The sequence below is a fragment of the Rhincodon typus genome, chromosome 28 (genome assembly GCF_021869965.1).
Source record: "Rhincodon typus isolate 14 chromosome 28, sRhiTyp1.1, whole genome shotgun sequence".
NCBI classification, from domain to species: domain Eukaryota; kingdom Metazoa; phylum Chordata; class Chondrichthyes; order Orectolobiformes; family Rhincodontidae; genus Rhincodon; species Rhincodon typus.
Genome location: NC_063359.1, coordinates 33,125,841 through 33,151,252, shown reverse-complemented (window position 1 = coordinate 33,151,252; position 25,412 = coordinate 33,125,841). Strand labels below are relative to the sequence as shown.

Genomic DNA, 25,412 nt, shown 5'->3' with positions numbered 1-25,412 from the left:
GTCAACTGTCAATTGCCCTCTGAAATGACCTAACAAGCCACTCAGTTGTGTCAATCGCTCATTCATTGCTACAACTGAGTGGCTTGTTAGGTCATTTCAGAGGGCAATTGACAGTTGACCACATTGCTGTGGGTCTGGAGTCACATGTAGGCCTGATTAGGTGAAGATGACAGATTTCCTTCCCTGGACATGGATAAGCATTAGTGTTATTGGACATTTACAGAACTATACAAAAATGGCCACTAGGTGACTCAAATCACTCTACAGCATTAACTGCGTGTCATATATTGTTTTAACAGCACATTTTATACATTAACAGTGCTACGTAAATGCAAGTTGGATTGTTGATGGTTCCACTCTCACCCTGCACCGCAAGAATCGTGTCCAGGCTGACTACCCCTGCTTTGTTCCTGGCAACACACGTATACCATCCTGCATCAGCAAGCTGGACTGGTAGAATCTGTAGGGATCCATTTGCAAACGTTTGCAGGCGCATCTGGTTAGCAATGGTGCGGCCATCTTTCACCCATGTTACCTCTGGTTTTGGATGGCCCTCTGCCTCGCAGGGTAAAGTTGCAGGATGGTCAATGGTGGCTTTATGTTCCCTGCTGTGAGCTTTGATAACTGGGGGAACTGAGTAAAAAGCGAGAAACCATATGTTTCATCATTCATGATACAACAAGTGGATTGTATTTTACATACAGTCAGTCTGTGTCTGATCCCTGCTCATCTTAAACAGCAAACAGTCCCTAAAGCGCGTTAAATCAATGATTTTAACATTATTAATTGCAAAGCATTAACTCTCATCAGAACCCTACCTTGGACCACCAGTTTTGTCTTGCCCACAGCAGTGCCAGCTGCATTTTGGGCAATACACATGTAATTCCCTGAATATTCCTCCTTGGCTCTGGTGATCTCCAGCGCTCCATTAGCCAGTAATAAATAACCTAAGACAGAAACTAATGGTCAGTTAAAACCTAGGGTCACACACAGTGGTAGATCGGCATAGTCAAACATGGATATAATAAACAGAATTCACCTCTCTTCTTCAGGGAACAGTCATTCATCATAAAACTATAATACGTAGAACAGAAGATCATTTGGCACATTGGGTCCGCAATGCCATTCAAGGAGACCACAGCTGATCTAATAATCCTCAACTGCACTTTTTTTGTCTTATATCAATAACCCTGATTCCCTTACTGATTAAAAATCTATTTCAGCCTTGAATATTCTTCACAAATCAGCTTTGACAGCCCTCTGCAGTAAAGAATTCTACAAACTGACTACCCTCAGAAAGAGAAAATCCTGTTCACCTCTGTCTTAAATGGGTGGATCCTTTTCTCTGAGATTATACCCTCTAGACCTGGACTCTCCTACAAGGGAAACCAACTTCTCTGTATTTATCCTGTATAGCCCCCTAAAAATCTTAAAGGTTTCAAAAAGTTTGTCTATTGTTCTTCTGAACTTGATGAGTACAAACCCAATTTACTCAATCTCTCCTCATGTAAATCATTCCATACTCAAGATCAATCAAGTAAACCTTCTTTGGGCTGTTTCTAATATCAGTTTATCTTTCCTTGGATAAATGGACTAAAATTGTTCATATTATGCCAGGTGTGGTCTGGCTAATGTCTTGGATAGTTTTAGGAAGACCTTCCCATATTTAATTCAAAGGGAATCCAGTATAAAAACAACATTCCATTTTCCTTCCCTTCCTTGCTTGGTAACGCAACGTGAAGTGTTCTCAATTTCTAACAATCTTGATGTTAGAATGCCATCTTAAGGATATAGAGTTCCTTTTTTCATGTCATAATTCATAATGCTAGTGGTGGTGGTGATATGTTACAGTTGCCCTAGTAATGCGCACATTGTAGACTGGAGCTACAAATAGTGATGGTTGAGATTCCAAAATTCTTTCCATCACATGACTGGCCAGGAATCTCTCCCACTCTTACCACCTGCCATTGTATTTGCTAGATGGTAGTCAACATGCTTGCTGTGTTATAAATGCACTTTCCAAGGTCCTGTATTGGGATTCAAATCCACAGCTTTCGGTTCAGACGCAGGTTGCTGCTCACTGCACCACAAGACCTACACATCACAATGCTGTAGCTGAGCATATTCTGAAGGTACAATGTGTGCACAATGGCTAATTTCAAGAGTTATTCATAATAAAAGTAAAAACTTTATTTCTGTGCCTCAGCTTGACATTCTCCATCACTTCTGTCTGTTCCCATCCACAGGTTACTGAAGGAATTGGAATTGAAAATTGATTGTCTATCATGAGGGGAATTTTACACTCAAAGGCTGTCTTTTTGACATGTGTCTTGGAAGCCAGAAGGACAGGAATAAAGGAGAATCATTAAGAAGTTTATAAGTATCTCTTTTTGTATTTACATTTTTATCAAATTGAGGGCATTTTGGCAAACAGCAAATTGTCCCACTTCCATCTCCCTGCTGGTACAGCACAGTGAAATGTTGGACAATCCCTCTATCTGATTCAGAAATGCACCCAAATTCATGCAAGAATCCTCTGCTATAGAACTGGGGTGTTTTCATCTTTGTAGGTTATCTTCTGGCAGAGTGAGTAGTATTACTGCCTTTGAGTCAGAACCTCTGAGTTGGAGTCCCAGTCCAGGACTTGACAGCCAAGGATGGTGGATCCTATCAATCTGCAAATACTTCAAACACATGCCAAGGGCAGGCGGTAAGAGTAGAAGAGATTTCTGGTCAACTATATCATGAAAAGAACAATGGAGCCTCTATTGCTCCAGAGTACCATGTGTATGTACAAGTGCATGGTGCCATTGAGATTTAGATTCTGAGTGAACCATGACACATCTGCACAATCACCAGTCCTTTTATATCTCTTCCCTTGGGTAAACCAATTTAACATTGATTTCATACAAATACTCATGTTCTAGAAAATGGATTATGATGCACTGAGGTCTTCATGTAGGATTCTGAATCTTACAGGCATACCTCAGACCAATCAGTCTATGGTGGACTTAGCCGGTTCATGGTGTTGGAAGGATAGTTTGCTACCTATTAGACATCCAGTCTCCCTTTATAACATCTCAGGCAAGCCTCAACTCAAATTAACACCTAGTCTCTTTAAACATTCCAATACAAATCAGGTTTCATCTGACTTGAATGAAAACAGAACATAGGAGCAGGAGTAGGCCATTTGGCCCTTCAAGCCTAGTATGCCATTTAGTAAGATAATGGCTGATCTGGTTGTGGTCTCAACACACCCATAACCCTCAAACCCCTTGTCTATCAAAAGTTCAATGACAATGTGGGCAACTCATAACCAAAATTCCACTCTCTGTCTCCATTAACAAATGACACATACCTTGCACCTCAAGAAAGTTGGCTGTTGTGGCATTACAGCTTACCTGTGTTTGTGATGGTGGCACCCTCTTTCTGCCAGGTAATACTGGGTCTTGGTGTGCCTGTTGACTCACAGGGCAGGATAATATCTCTATTTACTACAATTTCCACAGTGGCAGGTAGGGGCTTGATAACAGGAGGCTCTGGGCAGGCAGAAGATAACAGAAATTCTGCAGTTAAATAGGATTACCAAACAAGAAGAAAGAAAGAGTTTTTATTTGCGTAATACCTTTCACAATTTCAGGTAGCCACTGATGTGATGTAGGAATTAAGTACAACAAACTCCCATGCATAGCAAGGTGGCAAAGACACATTAAATAGAATGATTAACACTTTAGGAACCGATTAAGTATCTACTCTGAACTTGACTATTTTAACACTCTCCTGTCTGTCCTCTTATCTTCCACCGTTCATAAACTTAAAATTCATCCAAAACTTGGCTAACTCACAGCAACAAAAGCAGAAGTTGCTGGAAAAGCTCAGCAATAAAAAAAACCCGAAACGTTAACTCTGATTTTTTCTTCACAGATGCTGCCAGACCTGCTGAGCTTTTCCAGCAACTTCTGTTTTTGTTCCTGATTTACAGCATCAGCAGTTCTTTCAGTTTTTATTTAGTATCTAACTCGCTGCAAGTTCCATTCATTCAGTATCCTGTCCTTGCTGGATTACCGAAGCCTCCAGTTAGGCAATTCCTCAATTTTAAAAATCTCAAGCTCATTGTCAAATCTGTCCATGGCCTCTATCCTTCCCTTCCTCTTGACCTCCACCAGTCCTGCAACCCTGAGATCACTACACTCATTTAATTCTGCCTCTTGCTCGTCAGGACCAAAAATCATTGGATGGGATCCAAGAGCCTTTGGTAACCCTCCATCTTCAAATCATGCAGCATATATTGTATCTAATAAACAAGGAAATCTGCAAAAAAGGAACCATTTTAGAATGCTCAGTGTTGAGAAAAGTCTGAATGTAGAAAACTTATTAACAAGTGGAAACTGTGCAAGTACAAGTTGGCAATTTAGGCGATTATCTTTTAAATATGTCATCTGATAGTAACTTTGTCTGAGGTTAAATGTTTTCCAGGAAGGTGCAAATGATGGATAAGAATGGAAATCTGAGTTACTTCACCTTGCACAATGAGCGTTACATGTCTGTGTGCTGTCCCCACCACATTGTGAGCTGTACACATGTAGCTGCCAGCATGGCTCAGGGTTGCTGTGGTGATTTCCAGAATTCCTGCAGATGCATAATGATTAGAAACAGTTCCTGATAACTGAGACACTTGAAGCAAAACCCTTGTGAAAAATGATGAGCACTCTCAGAGCTGTGCAATTCTTGCCTGAAACATGTGCAGCTGGAAGTTGAAGACCAGATAGCTCCTATTCAAACTGGGAACATCTGATGCAATTTTCAGTTGAATAAGTGAGAAGTTCTCCTCAATCTATCTCAGACCTCAAACTTTATGACACATCCTCTTCCCCATGAGCATATCAGACTCCTATGCAAGTTGCAGGACCACCAATTGAATTTTTTATACAAGTGGACACTGAGTGCCTTTAGGAGCTGCCCTCCACGGCAGCATAGGTAACTGTTCCAAAAAATGCTCAAAAAGATTGCAGAGGGCTTTTTTGTGAAGGTGGGAGGAACAGAAGCATTTTACTCTGACCGACTACTAGATCAGTACTTCACATAGCAGCTCCCACCACCTCCCCCAGCTCCAACTTGTTCAGCCTTTTCACTGGCCAATTTCCCAACATCCCACAATCAGTGACCTATCATAATGGGCCCATCTGGCAGCTCGCTCAGCTATAATCAAATGAGGATCAAATTGGAAGATGATTTCAACCTCCCAATGCTGCCATCAGGTAGGAGTCAAAAATTACCCCTTTGTTGAAATGAAAATACTCTTGTATTCCTCTGCCTCTACAATTATTCTCCTCTACCATGCTCACTGAAAGGTGCTGCTTCCTGACTGCGGATACTGTCCCATGGGTGCAGCCACCCTCTGGAATCTTGCCCGAGGGGCTGCTTTTCTTACTAGAACCATATGACAGTGAAAAGATTGGGGAGGATGCAGTCACCATGTCTGACCCTAGAACTCAACTAAAGCTTATACATATTTGTTTCTGGCATACCAGAATGATCTAGAGTTCCAATCTTCTGCAATTGACTCGGAATATCCACAAATTGAAGACAGATTTTTTGAGTGTAAGCAATTCAGGGGGAAAATTGCAGAGGTGTGAAAAAATTCATTGAAATGTTACAGTGCAAAAGGAGGCCATTGAGCCCATTGTGAATGCATTCTCTCCAAATGAACAAATGCATGGCACTAAGTGCTTTTCTCCTGTTTTCAACGCTGCATAACGTTCCTCTTCAAATTACCTAATTTCATTTTGAATGACTTGATTGAACCTGTCTCACCACATTCTTAGGCAGTGCATTCCAGATTCTAAACCAGGCTGAGAAAAGAGAAGGTGGAAGCAGGTGAAGGTGACCAGTTCTAAGTTGATTGATAAGTGTCGTATTTGTGAGCAGATTTCATCCTTTTGGTTGAGCAGTGGGACTCTCTGTGAATAATCTATTTGTTACGTGGCAGTTCTTCCAAGTAGAATGCCATCAGCCATGAACGCTGAAGGGAGATCATTGAACAACTTCATCAATGGTCCAAAAAGGCTTTCTCATTGGCCAAAAAGGTCACTGAGACCTAGGTCATATTTTGCCACCTTTCGTTGCTCTGACAGATGTTGGGTAATTCAGCATAAAATTCAAACATAGCTTGCATATTTATTCAATTGAAAACATTTTGGACCACAATTTAGTTTAAGACAGTTCTCACAGAAAATATTAAATCACTCACCAAAAGACAAAGATAACCAGAGTAATCTGATCAAAAACTCATGCTAAAATGAACACAAATTAATTTTAAATTAAAATTCAATCTTGCACAAACCTGTTGGTAGGATTTTGTACCCTGGGCCTCGGTTCCCCATTTGAGCTCCATCCTTCATCCAGCTCACTGCAGGTTCTGGGATTCCAGTCGCGTGACATGACAACACCACCGAGGACATTTTAGTGACAGTAACATTTGGAGAGTCGTCAGCAATCGATGGGGGAACTGAAATGTAAATACATAACAATGCTTAAAACAAGGCATTCAGCTTCAAAAGAAAACCTGGAACTTATTTACTGCTTTTATATACTGGGATCCCAGAGCCCATGGTAGCAAAGTAAATACTTCTGATATGTAGTGTAGTCATTGTTTTAAAATAGAAAAAAAACAACAGCCAGTTTACCACAAACAACGATGGAATATAAGACAGATAATCTGAGAGTTTTATGTTGATTGAGGGACACCGGGAATATCTTGTCTGCTTAACTTCAAATACTACCATAGGATCTTACACATTTAGGTGAGAGAGTAGGTATTTGAATCCCAATGCTTCGAAGGAAAGCATCAATGGCGCAGAAGACAGGTCCATGCCACAATCTACTTTAGTGAGCTGAAGTCAGGTGACTCACCTTCCACCTTGTCTTTCTCCTTTGTGAATACCAATGCAAAGTATTATTAAGGACGTCACCCACTTCTTTTGGCTTCACACATTAATTCTCTCCCTTGTCCTTGAGTGGACCTACCCTTTCCCTAGCTACCCTCTTGCTCCTTATATATGTACAAACTGCCTTGGGATTCTCCTCAATCCTGTTTGCCAATGACATTCCATAGCCCTCTGTCTGTCTTCAGTTTCTTGAACCTTACATATGCCTCTTTTTGCTTTTTGACTAAGCTCTCAATTCCTCTTGTTATCCAAGGTTCCCTAATCTTGCTATTCTTATCCTTCATTTTCACAGGAACATGTTGGTCCTGAACTCTAATCAACCGACCTTTAGAGGATACCAACATGCCAGATGTGGATTTACCCTCAGCCATCCCAATCTACATTACCCAGTTACTGCCTAATATTGTGACAGTTAGCCTTCTCCCAATTTAATACTTTCAACCTAGGACTACTCTTGTCCTTATCCATAGGTAATTTGAAACTTACAGAATTATGGTCACTGTTCCCAAAATGCTCCACCACTGAAACTTCGATCACCTGGCTGGGCTCATTCCCCAGTAGCAGGTTTGGTATGGTTCCTTCTCTCGTTGGACTATTTCTATATCATTCCAAAAAAAATGTGCTGGACACACCTAATAAACTCTTCCACTCCCATCCCCCCCACCAATCTAAGCCCCTGCCACTAAGCAAGCCCCAGTCAATATAAGGGAAATTAAAATCACCTACCACAACAACCTTTTGTTCTTACATTTTCCCATAATCTGTCCAAATATCTGTTCCTCTACCACCCATTGGCTGTTTGGAAGCCTCAAAGTGATTATACCCTTCCTGTTCATGAGCTCTACCCATATGAATTCACCGGATGAGTCCTACAAGTCCTCCCTCAGGACAGTTGTGCAATTCTCCCTTATCAGTAATGCAACTCCCACACCTCTTTTACATTACTCTCCATCTCACCTGAGATATCTCTAAATCCCAGAACATTAAGCTGCCAGTCTTGTCCCTCTCTCAACCAACCCTCTCTGTAATAGCTACAACATCATAGTCAAATGTATTAATCCAAGCTCTGTCCATCTGCTTTACCTGTCATACTGCTCACATTAAAACAACTACACCTCAGACCACCAGTCCTGATGGATTCAGTAACCGCTCTCTGTCCGTTCTTCCTTTTAGTCTTATTGGCCTTTGTATCTGACTCCTCCCCAGTCATTATAGTTGCTGACCTACTGCTCTGGTTCCTACTCCCCTGCCACACTAGTTTAAACACTCCCGAGCAGCACTAGCAAACCTTCCTGCCAGGATATTGATGCCCCTCCACTTGAGGCGCAACCAGTCCTTCTTATCCTGATCCCACCTAACCCAAAAGACATCCCAATGATCCACATGCCTGAAGACCTCCCTCCAGCACCAGCTTTTTAGCCAAGTATTCAACTATTCTATTTTTGTATTCTTAGTTTCACTGGCACATGGCACAGGAAGTAATCCTGAGATTACAACCCTACAGTTAACAAGGTGTAGAGCTGGATGAACACAGCAGGCCAAGCAGCATCAGAGGAGCAGGAAAGCTGATGTTTCGGGTCTAGACCCTTCTTCAGAAGTTGTTGCTTTTCAACTTCCTACCTCACTCTCTGAACTCCCTTTGCAGGACCTCATCTCTTTTTCTGCCAAGTCATTCATACTAATATGGACCACAACCTCTGACTGCTCATCCTCCCCCTTTTGAAAATCCTATACCTGCTCAGAGACATCCTTGATCCTGGTACCCAGAAGGCGACACAACACCCTGGAGTCTCACTTGTGGCCACAGACACACCCATCTGTGTCTCTGTCTGTAATCACTACTGTTTGCCCATACTTTAATGCTCCTTGCTGTACAACAATGCCAGTTGTCATGCCACTGATCTGGCTGCTGCTTTATCCTGGGAGGTCATTCCCCGCAACACTATCCAAAATGGTATACCTGTGTGAGAGGAGAATGGCCACAAGTGACTCCTGCGCTGTCTCCCTATGCTTACTCGTCTTCCTGATAGTCACCCAACTCTGTCTGTGTAGCTGTTAACTGGTGGTGTGACCACTCGCAATCCATGACATTCTCAGCCTCATGGATACTCCATAGAGAATGCATCTGCTGCTCTATGTGCTGCATGTGGCATTTCAGGAGCTGCAGCTGAACATATTCATGTATATGTAACCAGCATGGACACTGGAAGTGCCACTGATTTCGTACATATTGCAGAAGGAACATTCCACGAGGCCAAGTTCTCCTGCCATTTCGAAACTTATCAACAATCCAGGAACTGACTACACAACCTAACCTTCTAGTCACCAAACTCAGGTCTCTCAATCCCGTTCTCTAATCCCAGCAGACTACAACTACAAAAAGTAAGTACTTTATCTCTCTCCAGGCACTCAGTTAGCTCAGAGGACTGGAGAATAGCCAATGTTGATCCTTTGTTAAAGAAGGCCAAGAGAGATAATCTTGGAAATTACACACCAGTGAGCCTTATGTTAGTGGTAGGGACATAACTGGAGAAGGTTCTTAGGGATAAGATTTATACACATTTGAAACAAAAATGTATTTATTAGTGATAGGCAGCATGAATTTGTGTGGGGAAGCTTGTGTCTCTCAAATTTGATTGAATTTTTGAGGAAGTGACAAAGATGATTGATGAGGACAGGATGGTAAATGGTGTCTATATGGACTTTAGCAAGGCCTTTGACAAGGCATGGCATGTTGGTATAAAAGGTGAGGTCATATAAGATCCATGGTGAGCTGGTATGATCAATATAGAACAGGCTTAGACATAGAAGACAAAGAATAGCTGTGTAAGGCTGTTTATTAAGACTGGAGATCGGTGACAAGTGGTGTTCCACAGGGATCAGTACTGGGACCCCAACTGTTTGTAATATGTATGTTCTGATTGGGACCAGGTGGACCTTACTGACCAAGAGCTTCTTGATTGGTATCAAGAACCGGGCCAATCAGGAAAGCCAATATAACCAGAAAATTAGAATCTCCTCAGTTGAGGACTGACTTTGAGCTGACTAGTCACAGCTACTGAACTGTGCACTTGTAAATAAAGGGTAACTTGTTGACGGGATCCAGCCCGAAACCTCAGCTTTCCTGCTCCTCTGATGCTGCTTGGCCTGCTGTGTTCATCCAGCTCTACACCTTGTTGTGTCGTGCCTGAAGAATATTTGCTTGCAACTGTCATCTTGGAGTTGGGGTAAACATTTCTGGCTCATGCCTCCATTTGGGAAGCTTGACTCATTTGACCCTGCTGTTAAAGACTGGGCCCTGTATTTGGAAAGAATGACATTGGAGCAGATGAAAACCAAGTAATCCTTCTGACTGCGTGTGGATCTGCAGCATTTTCACTTAAAAGAGGCTTAACTTTCCCAGAGGCACCAGATACTAAAACCTTCCAGGAGTTGACAGAGTTGGTCAAGAAATATTACGACCCCAAACCTCCTCTAATCCTGAGGTGCTATGGGTCTTCTTCAGCTGTTAGAGAACCGGGGGAATCCGTTTTGGGACTTTTGATGAGGTTACGATGACTGGCAGAGGCATGTGATTTTGGGTTAACCCTGAATGAGATGCTGAGAGACTGTTTGCTATGTGGGATTAATGGTGCAACTATGCAGAAGTGCCTACTAGCCGAAGCCGAACTGGACTTCAAACAGGCACTGCAGCTGGCCTTGTCATTAGAAAATGTGGCAGGTGGAGCATGGAAACTACAGGGCATCCCAACGCAAGTGGACGCCCTCAACTGTCCAAATGAGCTTGGGGAACACCACTTGAGGTTAGGCGCTCACAGAGCCTTATGCAGGGCAGATCCTGAGCAGAGGGACCCTAGGCCAACCCACAGCAGAACTCCGCAACAAAGCTGAGCCTCGGCCAAGTGGCTAAACAGTTTTTCAGGATCTGGACGATTTTAGTTGCTGCTGGTATGCAGATTCAAGACAGCAAAGGAGTCCTACTAGGCCTGATTTGAGTAGGAAAACTTGTAGGCTGGTACCCAGGAGAGTGCACACCCTGGCATGTCCCCCTACATGTGGGTTGGAACAATTAAATTGCTTAGTGACACCCAAATTGGAGCTTATTAAAATTAAGGTTTGGTTAAATGGACACCCAGTTTCCATGGAGGTCGATACCAGCGCAGCTGTCTGTAGTTGCAGAATCTGTCTCTAACAAAATTCGCTCGGGACTCCAACCCTTAAGTTTGTGCAAGACCTCAGCCAGACTGAGAAAATACACTGGGGAACCGTTGCAGATTAAGGATATGATTTCGGTTCTGGTTTCCTATGAGAAGCAGTTGGTGCACTGATGGTAGTAAGAGGCTCAGGCCCAAGTCTACTGGGGCAGAATTAGTTGAGAAAGATTCACTTAGATTGGATCTGCATTTTTCAATTGGAAAATGGCTGCCTCAGTGAAGTCCTAGTGAAATACCAAGGAGCTTTTCAAGAAGGGCTTGGGACTGTCAAAGGGGCCAAAGCCACTTTACTTGTAGACCAGGACGCAATTCCAAGATTTTGCAAGGCCCTGCCTTGCAGACAAAAGTAGAGGCGGAAATCAGAGGGCTGGACAATGAAGGAATCCTCAAACTAGTGCAGTTTGCAAAATGGGCAGCACCAGTCATGAAGACTGACGGCTTAGTTCACCTTTGTGGGGATTTTAAGCAAATGGTAAACGGCTTCTCACAGCCAGATAAATACCCGATCCCTCGCATAAAGAACTTGTACGCAAAGTTGGTGGGGGAGCTGTCCTTTACGAAGCTGGACATGAGCCACACCTACCTGCAATTGCAACTGGATGAGGAGTCGCAGAAGTATGCTAGAATTAAAATCCATAAGGGTTTATATCAATATACAAGACTGTCATTTGGAGCATCATCAGCTTGTGCTCTTTTCCAGTGGTCCATGGAGAACATTTTACAAGGTCTACCCCAGGTTGCTATTTATCTGGATGACATATTAATAACAGGGAAGACCAACAGGGAGCACTTGGAGAACTTGGACATAGTGCTTAAATGTTTCTCTCGGGAGGCATATTCCAGGTGCCCCAACTGACCTACTTGGGTTACAGGGTTGGCAAAATTAGATTACACCTGTTGGAAGAGGAAGTGAGGGCAATCAAAGGAGCCCTGACTCCCATGTCCATACCAGAGCTTAGGTCTTTCCTTGGGTTAGTGAATTATTACAGAAAATTCATATGTAACCTGGCCTCTGTCTTGGCACCCTTACACAGGCTGCTGAAAAAGGGCAGCCAAGAAGCAGCCTTTAGGGAAGTGAAAAAGCAGCTATCGCCATCTGAGGTATTGGCCCACTATGATCCGAAGTGAGAAGTAGTGCTACATGCGATGCCTCCCCATACGATATCGGGGTAGTGTTGGTTCACTGGTTGCCCAATGGAGAGGAATGCCTGATGATGCCGAACACAAGTATGCCCAGGTAAAGAAGAAGATTTAGTGGTTGTTTTTGTTATGAGGAAGTTCCACCAGTATCATTACAGATGGGAGTTAATAACAGATCACAAAGCCCTGCTAGGGCTACTGAAGGAAGACAAGGCGGTGCCGCCCATAACTTCTGGCAGAATTCAGTGTTGGACCCTTATTCTCGGTGCCTAAAGTACAAGTTAGAACATCATGAAACCAAGTGGTTAATGCGGATGTCTTGAGCCGCCTCCCACTGGCAGATACTCCACTGGTGCTGCCTCGCCTGGAAGAATCTGTTTTGGTTTTAAACTTTCTGGACTCCCTTCCAGTCACTGCAGACAATATCCGACCATGGACACAAAGATCCTGCCCTTGCGAAACTGAAACAGACGGAGGCAATGGGGAAACAGAAGGGCATTGCAACCAGGATCAAATCCAGGACCCAGTGAGACCAGATCACTGTAGAGGATGGCATATTACTGTGGGGAGCAAGGGTGATTGTCCCGAGTATAGGTCGCTGCCAAATACTGGCCGAGCCCCACCAGGGTCTTCCAGGGGTTTCCAAGATAAAGCTGCTGGCAAGAAGTTATGTCTGGTGGCAAGGGTTGGATTTCGACATTGCTGCTTTAGTGGGGCAGTGCCAGAGTGCCAACAAGGACAGAAATTGCCACCAGTAGCACCCCAAAATTCATGGGAATGGCTGGGTAAACCTTAAACTCAGTTGCATGTTGACTATGCCGGTCCTTTCATGGTCTCAATATACCTGGTCACTATGGATGGCCATTCAAAGTGGTTGGACATGCATAAAGTTCGTTTAGCAAATTCCAGGATGACCATTGAGAAGCTGCAAGCATCATTCGCAACACATGGACTCCTGGAAGTGTTGGTTATGGACAACGAGACGTCATTTACCAACAGGGAATTCGAATATTTCCTAAAGTCCAATGATATTTGGCACATAAGGACAGTTCCATACCATCACTCATCCAATGGTCTAGTGGAAAGAACTGTCCAAATGTTGAAGGCAGGCTTAAAGAAACAGCCTACAGTGTCAATCAATACCAAACTGACCTGGTTCCTGTTTGATTATCCATACGTAACAACACTGATAGTTCCGGCAGAGTTGCTGATGGGAGAAGACTCCACACCAAGTTAAACCTGATATCTCCAGATGTGGGGTGGAGGTTAGAGGATGAAATGGCAACAGGAACGCCAACGCCGGCCATAGGCCTCCTCTAAGCGAGAGAGACAATTTAATTCAGGGGATGAAGTTTGGTGCTGGAACCTTGGAAATGGCCCTCTATGGGTACGAGGCGAGGTTGATTCAAGGTCAGGTCCCGTGACTTACCTGGTTTGGGTAGGTGATACTGTCCTGAACAAACACGTGGATCACCTGAAAGCTGTCACCTCACAAATGGGGCAGGAGCAAAACATACCTGGCCCCTCAGAACAGCCAGAAGGCCCGGCAAAAACAACAGAGGAAACTTCAGAGTCTAAAATGGATTCAGCCTCAATACCGTTGCCACCAGGGGAAGAGGAGAAAACTCTCCCGAGACATTCCCCGAGATGGGCCATGGTCTGGTACATACCGCCCGTATCTGAGTCCAAGTCAGAGGAACCGGACTTGGGGCAAAAACACAGCAAGTGAAGCCACAAGAGAAAGACCCAGCCTACATGCCTAGACTTAGTGGGGAAGGGATATAGTGATTGGGACCAGGTGGACCTCATTGACTAAAAGGTTCTTGATTGGCCCAGGTTAATAACCCCAATTAGGAAAGCCTTGGCTAACCAACATAATCAAGAGAGGGGGTCCACAGGGGGGGAGGGGAGTGGCTCTACGCGGGAGTCCTCCCTCTTTCTCTCGGGGATCTCAGGTGGAAGGTGTTACATGCAGCAGTCCCGTGTAACTGCAGATTACGGTGGTTCACGGACTTCCAGCCCAACTGTTTGCTCTGCAGTCCCTGGACCATGTATATGTTAGGTCTGGCGCTTGCACTTCTTTTTCAGTTGTCTTAAGGACTGCTTTTTGTGTTTTTGGCTACACTTCAGCCCCATGCTCCTGATCTTTGGGCACCTGGTGCAGAAGGGAATGAGCAGGTTGGTGGATCTCCTCGTGGGTCTGTTCCTGGGCCTAGCCAAGCTGGCCATTAATAGGTCCAGGCAGCGGGCCATGGAGGGGGGTCATTATGGCCGACTGCCTGCCCCATTTCCATGGCTTCGTTTGTGCCCTGGGGTCCCCAGAGAAGGAACATGTGGCCTCCACATTACTCTCAATACTTTTCGGGAGAGGTGGGCACTGCTGGGTGTGGAGTGCCTTATCTTGCCCTCCAATTCCATTTTGATTTGATCCCTACTCTTTCCCCCTTTACTTTTTCTTTCACATAGGCTTTGCCCCTGGGCTCTGCTTGATACTGAATCTTTGGTCACATGGGTGTTTTTTTCTCAATGGTGGTATATTAATAAAGTTATTTGCGCACATTGTTTTTTACTGTGTCTCTCACACACAAGGGTGCTGGAGATGGTATGCACTACTGCTGTATGGCAGTAGTCTTGGGGTTAAGAGAAAACAAACAGGAGATTAGAATCTCCTCAGTTGCGGACTGACTCTGAGCTGGCTGGCCACAGCCAGTGTACTGTGCACTAGTAAATAAAGGGTGACTTGTTGACTTGACCTGGCCTCTGAACTTATTTCAATATATAAGTGATTTGGAGGAGAATGTAGGTGGCCTGATCAGTAAGTTTGCGGATGACACAAAAGTTGGAGATCTGCGTATAATGGGGAAAATTGACCGAGGATACAGCTGAATATAGATAGACTAGAAACTTGGGCAGAGAAATAGTAGATGGAATTTATTTCAGACAAATGTGAAGTGATGCATTTCAGGAGATCTAATGCAGGAGGTAAGTATACAGTAAATGGCAGAACACATAGAAACATCAACTTACAGAGGAATCTAGGCACACAGGTCCCTGAACGTGGCAACACAAATGGTGAAGAAGGCATATGACATGCTTGCCTTCATTAGTCTCGGCACAGTATAAAAATTGGCAAGTTGTGTTGCAGATGTGTGGAACATTAGATGGCCACATTTGCAATATTGCGTACACTTCTGGTCACCACACCATCAGATGGATGTGAAGGTTTGAGAGGGTACAGAAATGGTTTTAAGGATGTTGCCTGGTTTGAAAGGTATTAACTATGAGGAAAGATCAGTTAAACTTGATTTGTTTTCAACTAAATGTCAAGGGATGATGGACAACCAGATAGAAGTTTACAAAATTATGAGAAGCATGGATAGAATGAATAGTCAGTCTTTTTCCCAGGGTAGAAATATCCATTAGTAGGGGATATGGGTTTAAGATAAAAGGGGTTAAGTTTTTAAAGGAGAAGTGAGAGGCAGGTTTTTTAGAGGATGGTAAGTGCCTGGAATGCGTTGCCAGAGAAGGCAACGTTTGTTTAAGAGACATCTTGATCATCTGTCTCTTCCCTCTATGAAAGATTTGTGCCAAGGAAACAGAAGAATAAAACAGAGATAACAGAGTAAATAGACACGAACACATTGAAAAATCAGGGACATAGGACAAAGAATCCATATGAAAGTCCTTCTGAACTAGCCTTTCATTCACACAGGAAGAAGCATTTTCATGGAATCATGGAGGGGAAAAATGGCAACTTGGAAACAGTTCTTGCAGCCTCATTGTACTGGTCTTTATTTTTAGTATAAGACCAAAGTCCACATGCCCACCCTATCTCCCAGATCTCTTTGACAACTTTTCCTTCAACCACACTCTGACCTATTCTTAAGACTGCATTATATCAGTCACCACGTCACTTGTCGAATGATTAGTACTTGGGTTAAGGAAGTCTCACCATGGACCGTGAATTGGATAAGCCTGTGGGAGTCACCCGCCTCATTAGATGCTACACATTCATACAGTGCTGTATCCTGAGTGGTGGCCAAAATGATCACCAGCGATCCTGAAGGTAACAACCTGAGGGAAGATAATGATCACATGAAGACTTGTGTCAACAATTAGCAGGTGATGACTAAATAGAACTAAACAGGCTAAGGTTGTCCTACAGCTCTCTAGATTCTGAAGCATGGGGGAGCCTAAATTGTTCAAAGTTCGAATAACTAATGAAATTATCTAGCTAAGGTTCTCACACATTATATAAATCCACACATTACAGCTGTAGCTGTATTCAGTAATTCCATTTCCCTAGGAGCAATCCTGAAGTGTGGGAGCAAATTGGGAAGCACCTGTACAGGGATAATGGGCCAAAATGGTTTATTTTGCTGTAGTTTCTATAGGATTGCTGCCTCCTTTCAGTTTCAATGCAGAATGTCCCAAATTTAACTCCAATAGAAGGATGGAATTATTACCGCACATAGAATCTGATGCATCAGCCAACACATAGTATTGTATTGTTTAGTGCTTTCATCAGGTAACTTTTGAGTGGGCTTACTCCATTAGTCGATCTCATAATCGGCTCTTACTGCACCAATGTCACATAGAATTACATAGAACTTGCAGCACAGAAATAGGCCATTTGACTCTCTCAGTCTGTGCTAGTGTTGATATGCTACAAGAGTTTTTGCACCGTTCTTTCTCCCTCAGCTCAAACTTTCAGCTTATCTTTCTATTTCCTTTCCTCTAGTGTGCTTATCTGGTTAGTCTCTTTTACAAAAGAATCACGGCTTTCTACTGCAATCTCTTCCTGAGTTGGAGAGTTCCACAACCTAACCACACATGATGAATTATAATGTTCCTTCAAAGATCCAGCACAGTAACAATATGCTGAATGGTCTTGTTTTGTCCTGACAGATGTTATGTCTATTCCCATATCCTCGTCCAAAAGTCTTACTTTCTTGATTGAGATTATTAATCTTGCTATGCATTTTGTGAAATGCATGTCATTTCTTGTTGTGCTTTCTCACTATTGACTCAGACTCTCACAACTTTCATCCAACCTATTTTTTGTATGAGTCAGTAAACAGACTTTTATCGCATCAATCTGGGCAAGATTCAATCGAAGCCCCCAGAGGGAAAAGTCAGTACAACTGACTCACCAGTTCCCAGTTCTTCAAATCAAAGTTCTTACTGCTTATTAACACAGTCTTTCAAGCAAAAGCATTTTTCCACTCAGTCCCTCAGTGTTACCTGTACATGTTCTGTTGCATGTTAAAGTTCAGTGGTTTACCATTTTTCTTCCAGGTCACCTCAGGTTTTGGGGCTCCTGAAGCCTCACAGCTCAACTCTGCTTGAACATTTGCCACAGCGGTGATGTTCGTTGGAGCAGGACTGATGATGGGCGCACCTAATAAAGAAAGAAAATTCATGAAAAATGGGACACAAATGAGACAAGAATTTTTATTCAGATGTTTTCTTTCATTGGAAAACTTGGAGAGAATACAGGATTACTTCCCTTTCATGAAATAAATTCACTCTCCCAGTCAAGTATTAACATTCCAGAAAGTTTTTATTATTTTAATTTATTCATGGGATGTGGGCATTAGGCCAGCATTTAAGCCTGCACTGCAGAAGGCGGTGGTGAGCTGCCTTCTTGAAAAATCTTTAGTCTTTGAGGTGTAAGGACACTTCTAAGTGCTGTTAGGAGTCAGTTTTTGGATTTTGACCAAATGAAGGAAAGTGATATAATCCAAGTCAGGATGGTGTGTGTCATTTGGAGGGAAACTTGGTACAGTTATTTTTCCAGACATCTGCTGCTTTTCTTCCAGGTCAGTGCTTCTCAAGTCCTTTCCCACTGTGACCTCATTTCAAGGTTTGAATATTGTAGACAAGGTATTTTGTTCGATCTAGTCTACTGTATTCTTCGTTCACAGTGCTATCTCCTCTACATTAGGGAGACAAAACACAGACCGGGTGATCACTTTGTAGAACACTTACATCTGTCCATAAAATTGACCCAGAGCTTCCAGTTGCCTGCCACTTCAACATACCACTGTGCTCCCATGTCAACATTTCTGTTGCAGGCCTGCTACAGAGTTCCAGTGAGCCACAGCGCAAGCTTAAAGAACAGCATCTAATTTTCTGCTTGGGGATCGTGCAGCCTCTGGGACTCAATAACTTTACAGCCTGATTCCATCCATCTGTACTTTTACCCGCTCCTCTAAACCGAATCCTGTAATGACATGGGGTGCTTTTAGCACAGCCAACCCATTTGCACCCACTCTTGTTATCCCCTTATATAGTTTGCTTTCAGCGTGGACTATCCATTGTCTGCTACTCTCAGCTCTTTTTATCACTTATTCAGCTTCTATTCTGTCCTGGCCAGCCACTTGTGATCCCCTTATTTAAGTACACCTTTCATATCTCTCGGTCTCTGAGCTCCATCTCCATTTATCTCTCCTTATACCCCTCCCCCAACCTCGTCTTCAGCATGAATATTAGTCTTTCCTAGCTGCTATCAGTTCTGATGACGAGTCACTGGATTCAATAAGTTAATTCTTTCTTCCCAAAGATGCTGCCAGACCTGCTGAGTTTCGCCAGCAATTTCTGTTTCAATCTCCAGCATCCACAGCTCTTTGTAAATTTCAACTTGCAATCCCACTTGGGGTCCTGACGTCCACTTTGAGAAATCCTGTTCTAGCTGGCAGAGGCCTTGAGTTTTGAAGGTGCTATCAAAGGAGCTGCTTTGTCCTGGATGGTGTCAAACTTCATGAGATGCACCCATTCAAGCAGGTGGGGAGTATTCCATCACACTCCTAACCTGTATGTTGTAGAGCGTGGAAAGAGACCGATGAGGTAAGTGGGTAACTTACTGCAGATTTCCTAGCTTCTGACTTTTTCTTGTAGTTACAATATTTATACGGCTGGTCCAGTTTAGTTTCTGGTCATTGGTAACCACCAGGATGTTGATAACGGTGGATTCAGCAAAGGTAATGCCAATGAACGTCATGGGACAATGATTAGATTCAGTTGGAAATGGTCACTGCCTGAAACTTAAGTGGCAAATACCATTTGTGCCACTTATCAGTCCAAATCTGGATGTTGCTTATGTATTGTTGCATCTGGACATTAACTGTGTCCATATCTGAGGAGTTGCGAATGATGCTGAACATTGTGCAATCATCAGCGAACATTTCCACTTCCGACCTTGTGATGGAGGAAAGGACAGAACAGGAACTAATCTTCCACGCTTCTTTAATAGGCATTAAGAAGTTACACATTAGAAGTGTATATCTCTTAACTTTCATTCAATTAAATACAATTAATATACAATCAATAACATGGAAGTTCCTTTCTATTGCTGGCTGTGGATTCCCTAATTATTTCTCTGTGTCCTACTGATTTGGTCACAAAATATGCAGTACTTTTATAGAGTCATATCCGAGAGGAAAACTTAATTCCTCAAAAGACCCCCGACAGCTTTGGTGTTAAAGTCAACATACCCAAGACCTGTAGTTCGATCTTATGATGATCTGTTCCAACCGCATTTGATGCTGTGCAAAGATAGTGGCCAGCATCCGAAACCTGGACTGAGTCGATCTGTAGAGATCCCTCAGAAAGAAAGTCAAACCTGCAAAAGAATCAACAATGCTCAATGACAGGGCATGGGAGAAACATAACCATATCAACTGTACCTTGATGAAAAGGACTATTCAATCCAACACCACTTTTAAATATTTTCTAACCAACCAGTTCAGATATGTTATTACATACCTCCAGAACATGTGGGACTTGAACCTAGGTCTCTTAGCCAAAAGGGAAGGACACTACCCCTGTGCCACAAGAATCCTTCCAACACAACTTTATGATAATTATCAATTGAAAATCCTTCCAAATAGAACACTTTGTTCATGCAGCATGGATGCCCACAATTCTACCTTCATGCAGGAATCACTGCTTAATTGCATGGGTCCTTCCAAGAAAGAGCACTTCTAATAATACTATTTGGAGCATTGGTGATCACCGAATCATGGGAGTTAAAGAGCTAGACTCAGTCTTTGGGATATTCTGAATTAGATATTGTCCGTCAATACAGAGATGAGAAGTCTGCAGGTTCCTTCTGCATTCTTGGGCTAGAGACCAGGAAGTAAAACAGCAAAGATTCCCGTTCTGGTGGAAGTAGTCACCAATTAAAATTGTGCATTTATGGGAATAAAAAGCATGTGTTTAGCATCACAGGTCACAGAATTGTTATGGCGTAGAAGGAAATCATTGGGCCCATCACATCTGCACCAGCTCATTAAATGAACATCATTACCTAGTGTCGATCTCCTGTTTTTTTTCTCATACCTTTGCAAGCACTTTTATCCAAATAGTCATCCAATGTCCTCTTGAATAGCTCAATTGAACCTGCCTCCTCCACACTTCTGGGCAATGCATACCAGACCCTAACTACTCGCTGAGTTGAAAAGCTTTTCCTCACTTCACCTTTGCTATTTTTTTTTTGCAGGCCACTTTAAACTCCATACCCTCTTGTTCATATTCCTTTTTCAAGCAGGAAACATGTAACTGAAGAAGCGCCGAGGTCAGGCCCTGTAACACTCTCCTTCCAAAGCTGAACAAGTTGCTGATATCATCATCGCAGCGCACATATAAAGGATGTCAACTCAGGTGAGATGTTACAGTGGCACTTGGCACTCGCATTCAGCACTGTATAGTAGCAAGATCCATCAACCATAAAAGAGAGGGGGAGGAAATTGACATTTAAAAAAAATTGGAAATTAGTAGTAGATCAGAGATTGAGGAGTTAAAATTCAACAAAGAATAACTAAAAAAGTAACAATAGGGAGAAATTAGAGTATGAGAAAAAGCTACTTCAAAACATAAAAACAGTTTGCAAGATTTTCTACAAATACTTAAAAAGAATAACTAATGTGAGCGTGGGTCTACCCAAAAGAGTCTAGGAATTCATAATGATAAAGAAGGAAGTGGTGGATGAATTGAACAGACATTTTGTGTCTACCTTTACTGTACAACAACTTTCCAGAAATAACTATCGATCAACAGGTGAAAAAGGGAGAAACTTAAAACAATTACTATCACCAGGGAAAGCTTATTCAGAATACTATTCGAACAACTCAGTACTTGATGGACTTCATTCTAGGAAACTAAAAGAACTGGATGCGGAGTCAGTAGATACGTTGTATTTAATTTTTCAAGATTCCCTTGATTTAGGAAAGATCTCACCAGACTGGTAAATAAATTATGCATCTTCTCTATTTAAGAAAGGAAGGAGACAGAAAGCAGGTGGCAACACATTAATTAGCCTAACATCTATCAGGGAAAATGCTAAATCCAGTTATAAAGAACATTATAGCAGTACACTGAGAAGACCTGAATGCAATTAGGCAGAATCAACATAGTTCTATGAAAGAGATATCATGTTTGAATAACACATTATAGTTCTTTGAAGAAACAACAAGTAACATGGATAAAGAAGTACCTGTGGATGTAGTATACTCGGATTTCCAAAAAGATGTTTGGTTAAGTGCCCCATCAAAGCTTAACACACAAAGTAAGAGCTGGTAGTGTAGAGGTTAATATAATAATGGATAAATAATTAGTTGCCGAACAGGAAGCACAGAGAGACGGATAAAAGGGTCATTTCCACATTGGAAGGCTGTAACCAGTGGAGTGTCTCAGATCAGTGCTGCAGTCTCAACTATTTACAATCTATATCAATGACTTGGACAAAGGTGCGGAGTGTATAGTTGCGACATTTGCTAAAGACACAAATATAGGTAGGGAAATAAATTGTAAAAAGGACACAAAGAATCTACAGGTGGGCAAAAAATGCCAGATGGAATTTTGTAGGAAAATGTAGACCTGTTCACTTCAGCGGGAAGATCAGAAAAGCAATATTTTACTACAATTAAGAAAGATTGCAAAATATTGAGCTACAACAGAAATCTGGTTATCATGATACATGAGTCACAAAATGTTTGTATGAAAGTGCAGCAAGTTAGTAGGAAAGTGAATCCAGTGTTGTTAATTACTAGGGAATGGAATATGCAAGTTTTGCTCCAATTAAATACAGCATTGATGAGACCATACCTGGAATACTGTGCACAATTTTGGTCACCTTACTTGAGAAAGTATACGATTGCATTAGAAGAAATACAGAGTCGGTTCACTTGACTGATTCCTTACAAATGAAGGAGTTATCCTGTGTGAAAAGATTTTTCAGGTTGGGCATGTACCCATTGGAATTTAGAAGAATGAGGAGCAATCTTATTGAAACATGTAACATCTCCAGAGGAAACAGGATAGCTACTGGACATTTTCTTTTTATTTTGTGGAAGAGATTAAGTTAGGGGACACAATTTTAAAACAAAGCATCTCCATTTTTGACAGAGATAAGATGAAGTTTTTCCTCTGTCAAAAGGTCTGTAGAATTTTATTCCCAGATAACAGTAGAAGCAAGGACACTGAATATTTTGAAGGCTAAGTTGGATAGAGTTTTGGTTGACAAGACAATCAAAGGTATACGGGATAAACTGGAATGTGAAGTTCTGGCCACAATCAGATTAGCCATAACCTCATCAAATGGTGAAGCAGGTACAAGCGACTCAATGAACTACTCCAGCACTAATTTGTACATTTGTATGCACTGGTAAATAGTTTAGCATGAATAGAAATAGAGCCAAACTCTTGAGGATTAAGAGATTGGATAATTTCACATGTTTATAGCTGCCGTGGATGGAGGGTGGGGCGTGGGGAGGAGGATGCAGCCTTATGTCCTTCTCTGACAATTACTGAGGAATTTTCCATTATCTGCCTGTACCTGGGACTGCCTGCAAGCAGAAAATTGCCATCTTTTCTCCAAGTGACTGTTGGTTTTGGGATGCCTTCGGCCTCACATTCCAATAAAGCAACCTGGTTGACAAAGACTGACAGTGACGGGGAGTTGGCTTTAATTGTCGGGGTAACTGAAATACAGAAAAACACTAAGTTAGTCAATCTGGGAATAATCACCTGGAATAAACACGTACAATAATAAATGAAACTTACATTCATGCCCACTTATTACCAACTCATTCACCAGTGCAAATATTTTTCTCTGATTTATCAAAATCCTTCATAATTTGGAATTGCTTTTCTAGATCTTTGCAGATCCCCTTTTTTCACGGTTCTAAAGAACGGGGCAGAAGAGAAGAACACGCAAGTTTGCACTCACCATGAACAACTACATTGAAGATATGAGTCATTTGTCCTGCTATGTTGCTAACAAGGCAACTGTACTTGCCAGCGTCTGAGGGCCCAACATTACTGATCAGCAAGTATTGTCTATCTGGCACATTCTGGATGTGAGTATTTGCCTAAAAGAAAACAAAAGCAAAACAGAAGTTTTGTGAGGGGTAAAAGTAACAACAGAAGTTGCAAGGTCATACCCTGATTTCTGAGTGGCATGGGATAAACACATTGCACTGCCTGAACTGCTCTCATACCATGAGATAACAAGGTGTAGAGCTGGATTAACACAGCAGGCCAAGCAGCATCAGAGGAGCAGGAAGGCTGACGTTTCGGGCCGAGACCCTTCTTCAGAAATGGGGGAGGGGAAGGGGGTTCTGAAATAAATAGGGAGAGAGGGGGAGGTGGATAGAAGATGGATAGAGGGGAAGATAGGTGGAGAGGAGACAGACCGGTCAAAGAGGCGGCGATGGAGCCCGTAAAGGTGAGTGCAGGTGGGGAGGTAGGGAGGAGATAGGTCAGTCCAGGGAGGACGGACAGGTCAAGGGGGTGGGATGAGGCTAGTAGGTAGGAGATGGGGGTGGGGCTTGAGGTGGGAGGAGGGGATAGGTGGGAGGAAGGACAGGTTAGGGAGGCGGGGATGAGCTGGACTGGTTTTGGGATGCAGTAGGGGGAGGGGAGATTTTGAAGCTTGTGAAGTTCACATTGATACCATTGGGCTGCAGGGCTCCCAAGCAGAATATGAGTTGCTGTTCCTGCAACCTTCGGGTAGCATTGTTGTGGCACTGCAGGAGGCCCAGGATGGACATGTCATCTGCGGAATGGGAGGCGGAGTTGAAATGGTTCGCGACTGGGAGGTGCAGTTGTTTAGTGCGAACTGAGGGTAGGTGTTCTGCAAAGCGGTCCCCAAGCCTCCGTTTGGTTTCCCCGATGTAGAGGAGGCCACAACGGGAGCAGCGGATGCAGTATACCACATTAGCAGATGTGCAGGTGAACATCTGCTTGATGTGGAAAGTATTCTTGGGGCCTGGGATGAGGGTGAGCGGGGAGGTGTAGGGGCAGGTGTAGCACTTCCTGCGGTTGCAGGGAAAAGTGCTGGGTGAGGTGTGGCTGGAGGGGAGTGTGGAGCGGACAAGGAGTCACGGTGAGTGGTCCCTCCGGAAAGCAGATAAGGGTGGGGAGGGAAAGATGTCTTTTGGTGGTGGGGTCAGATTGCAGATGGCGGAAGTGTCGGAGGATGATGCATTGGATCCGGAGGTTGGTGGTACGTGAGGACGAGCGGGATTCTGTTTCGGTTGTTATTGCGGGGAAGGGGTGTGAAGGGTAAGCTGCAGGAAATGCGGGAGACACGGTTGAGGGCGTTCTCGGCCACTGAGAGGGGAAGTTGAGGTCCTTGACAAACGAGGACATCTGAGATGTATGGGAGTGGAATGCCTCATCCTGGCAGCAGATGCGGCGGAGGCAAAGGAAATGGGAATAGGGAATGGCATTTTTGCAGGAAGGTGGGAGGGAGGAGGTGTATTCTAGGTAGCTGTGGGAGTCGGTGGGCTTGAAATGGATATCGGTTTCTGGGTGGTTGCCGGAGATGGAGACAGAGAGATCCAGGAAGGAGAGAGAGGTATTAGAGATGGTCCAGGTGAACTTAAGGTTGGGGTGGAAGGTGTTGGTGAAGTGGTTGAACTGTTCGAGCTCCTCGTGGGAGCATGAGGCGGTGCCAATACAGTCACCAATGTAACGGAGGAAGAGGTGGGGTTTAGGGCCAGTGTCGAGGGATTGTTCTACGTAACCTACAAAGAGGCAGGCATAGCTTGGGCCCATGCGGGTACCCATGGCCACCCCCTTTGTCTGCAGGAAGTGGGAGGAATTG

The 25,412-nt window shown here is 43.3% G+C and overlaps 1 protein-coding gene across 1 annotated transcript in view; it reads right to left on the bottom strand.

The window, feature by feature from the left end:
- Positions 1–25,412, bottom strand: part of LOC109918284 (hemicentin-1-like) — a 417,033-nt gene that overhangs the window by 49,211 nt on the left and 342,410 nt on the right. Inside the window, exons 72-81 of the mRNA XM_048613389.1 lie at positions 23,532–23,673; positions 23,139–23,283; positions 19,798–19,925; positions 17,546–17,702; positions 16,254–16,375; positions 6,344–6,508; positions 4,522–4,629; positions 3,402–3,539; positions 819–947; positions 326–633 (exon numbers count right to left, since the gene is read on the bottom strand). Of these exons, the coding sequence (XP_048469346.1) occupies positions 326–633; positions 819–947; positions 3,402–3,539; positions 4,522–4,629; positions 6,344–6,508; positions 16,254–16,375; positions 17,546–17,702; positions 19,798–19,925; positions 23,139–23,283; positions 23,532–23,673 (1,542 nt within the window). The remainder of the gene's footprint in view (positions 1–325; positions 634–818; positions 948–3,401; positions 3,540–4,521; positions 4,630–6,343; positions 6,509–16,253; positions 16,376–17,545; positions 17,703–19,797; positions 19,926–23,138; positions 23,284–23,531; positions 23,674–25,412) is intronic.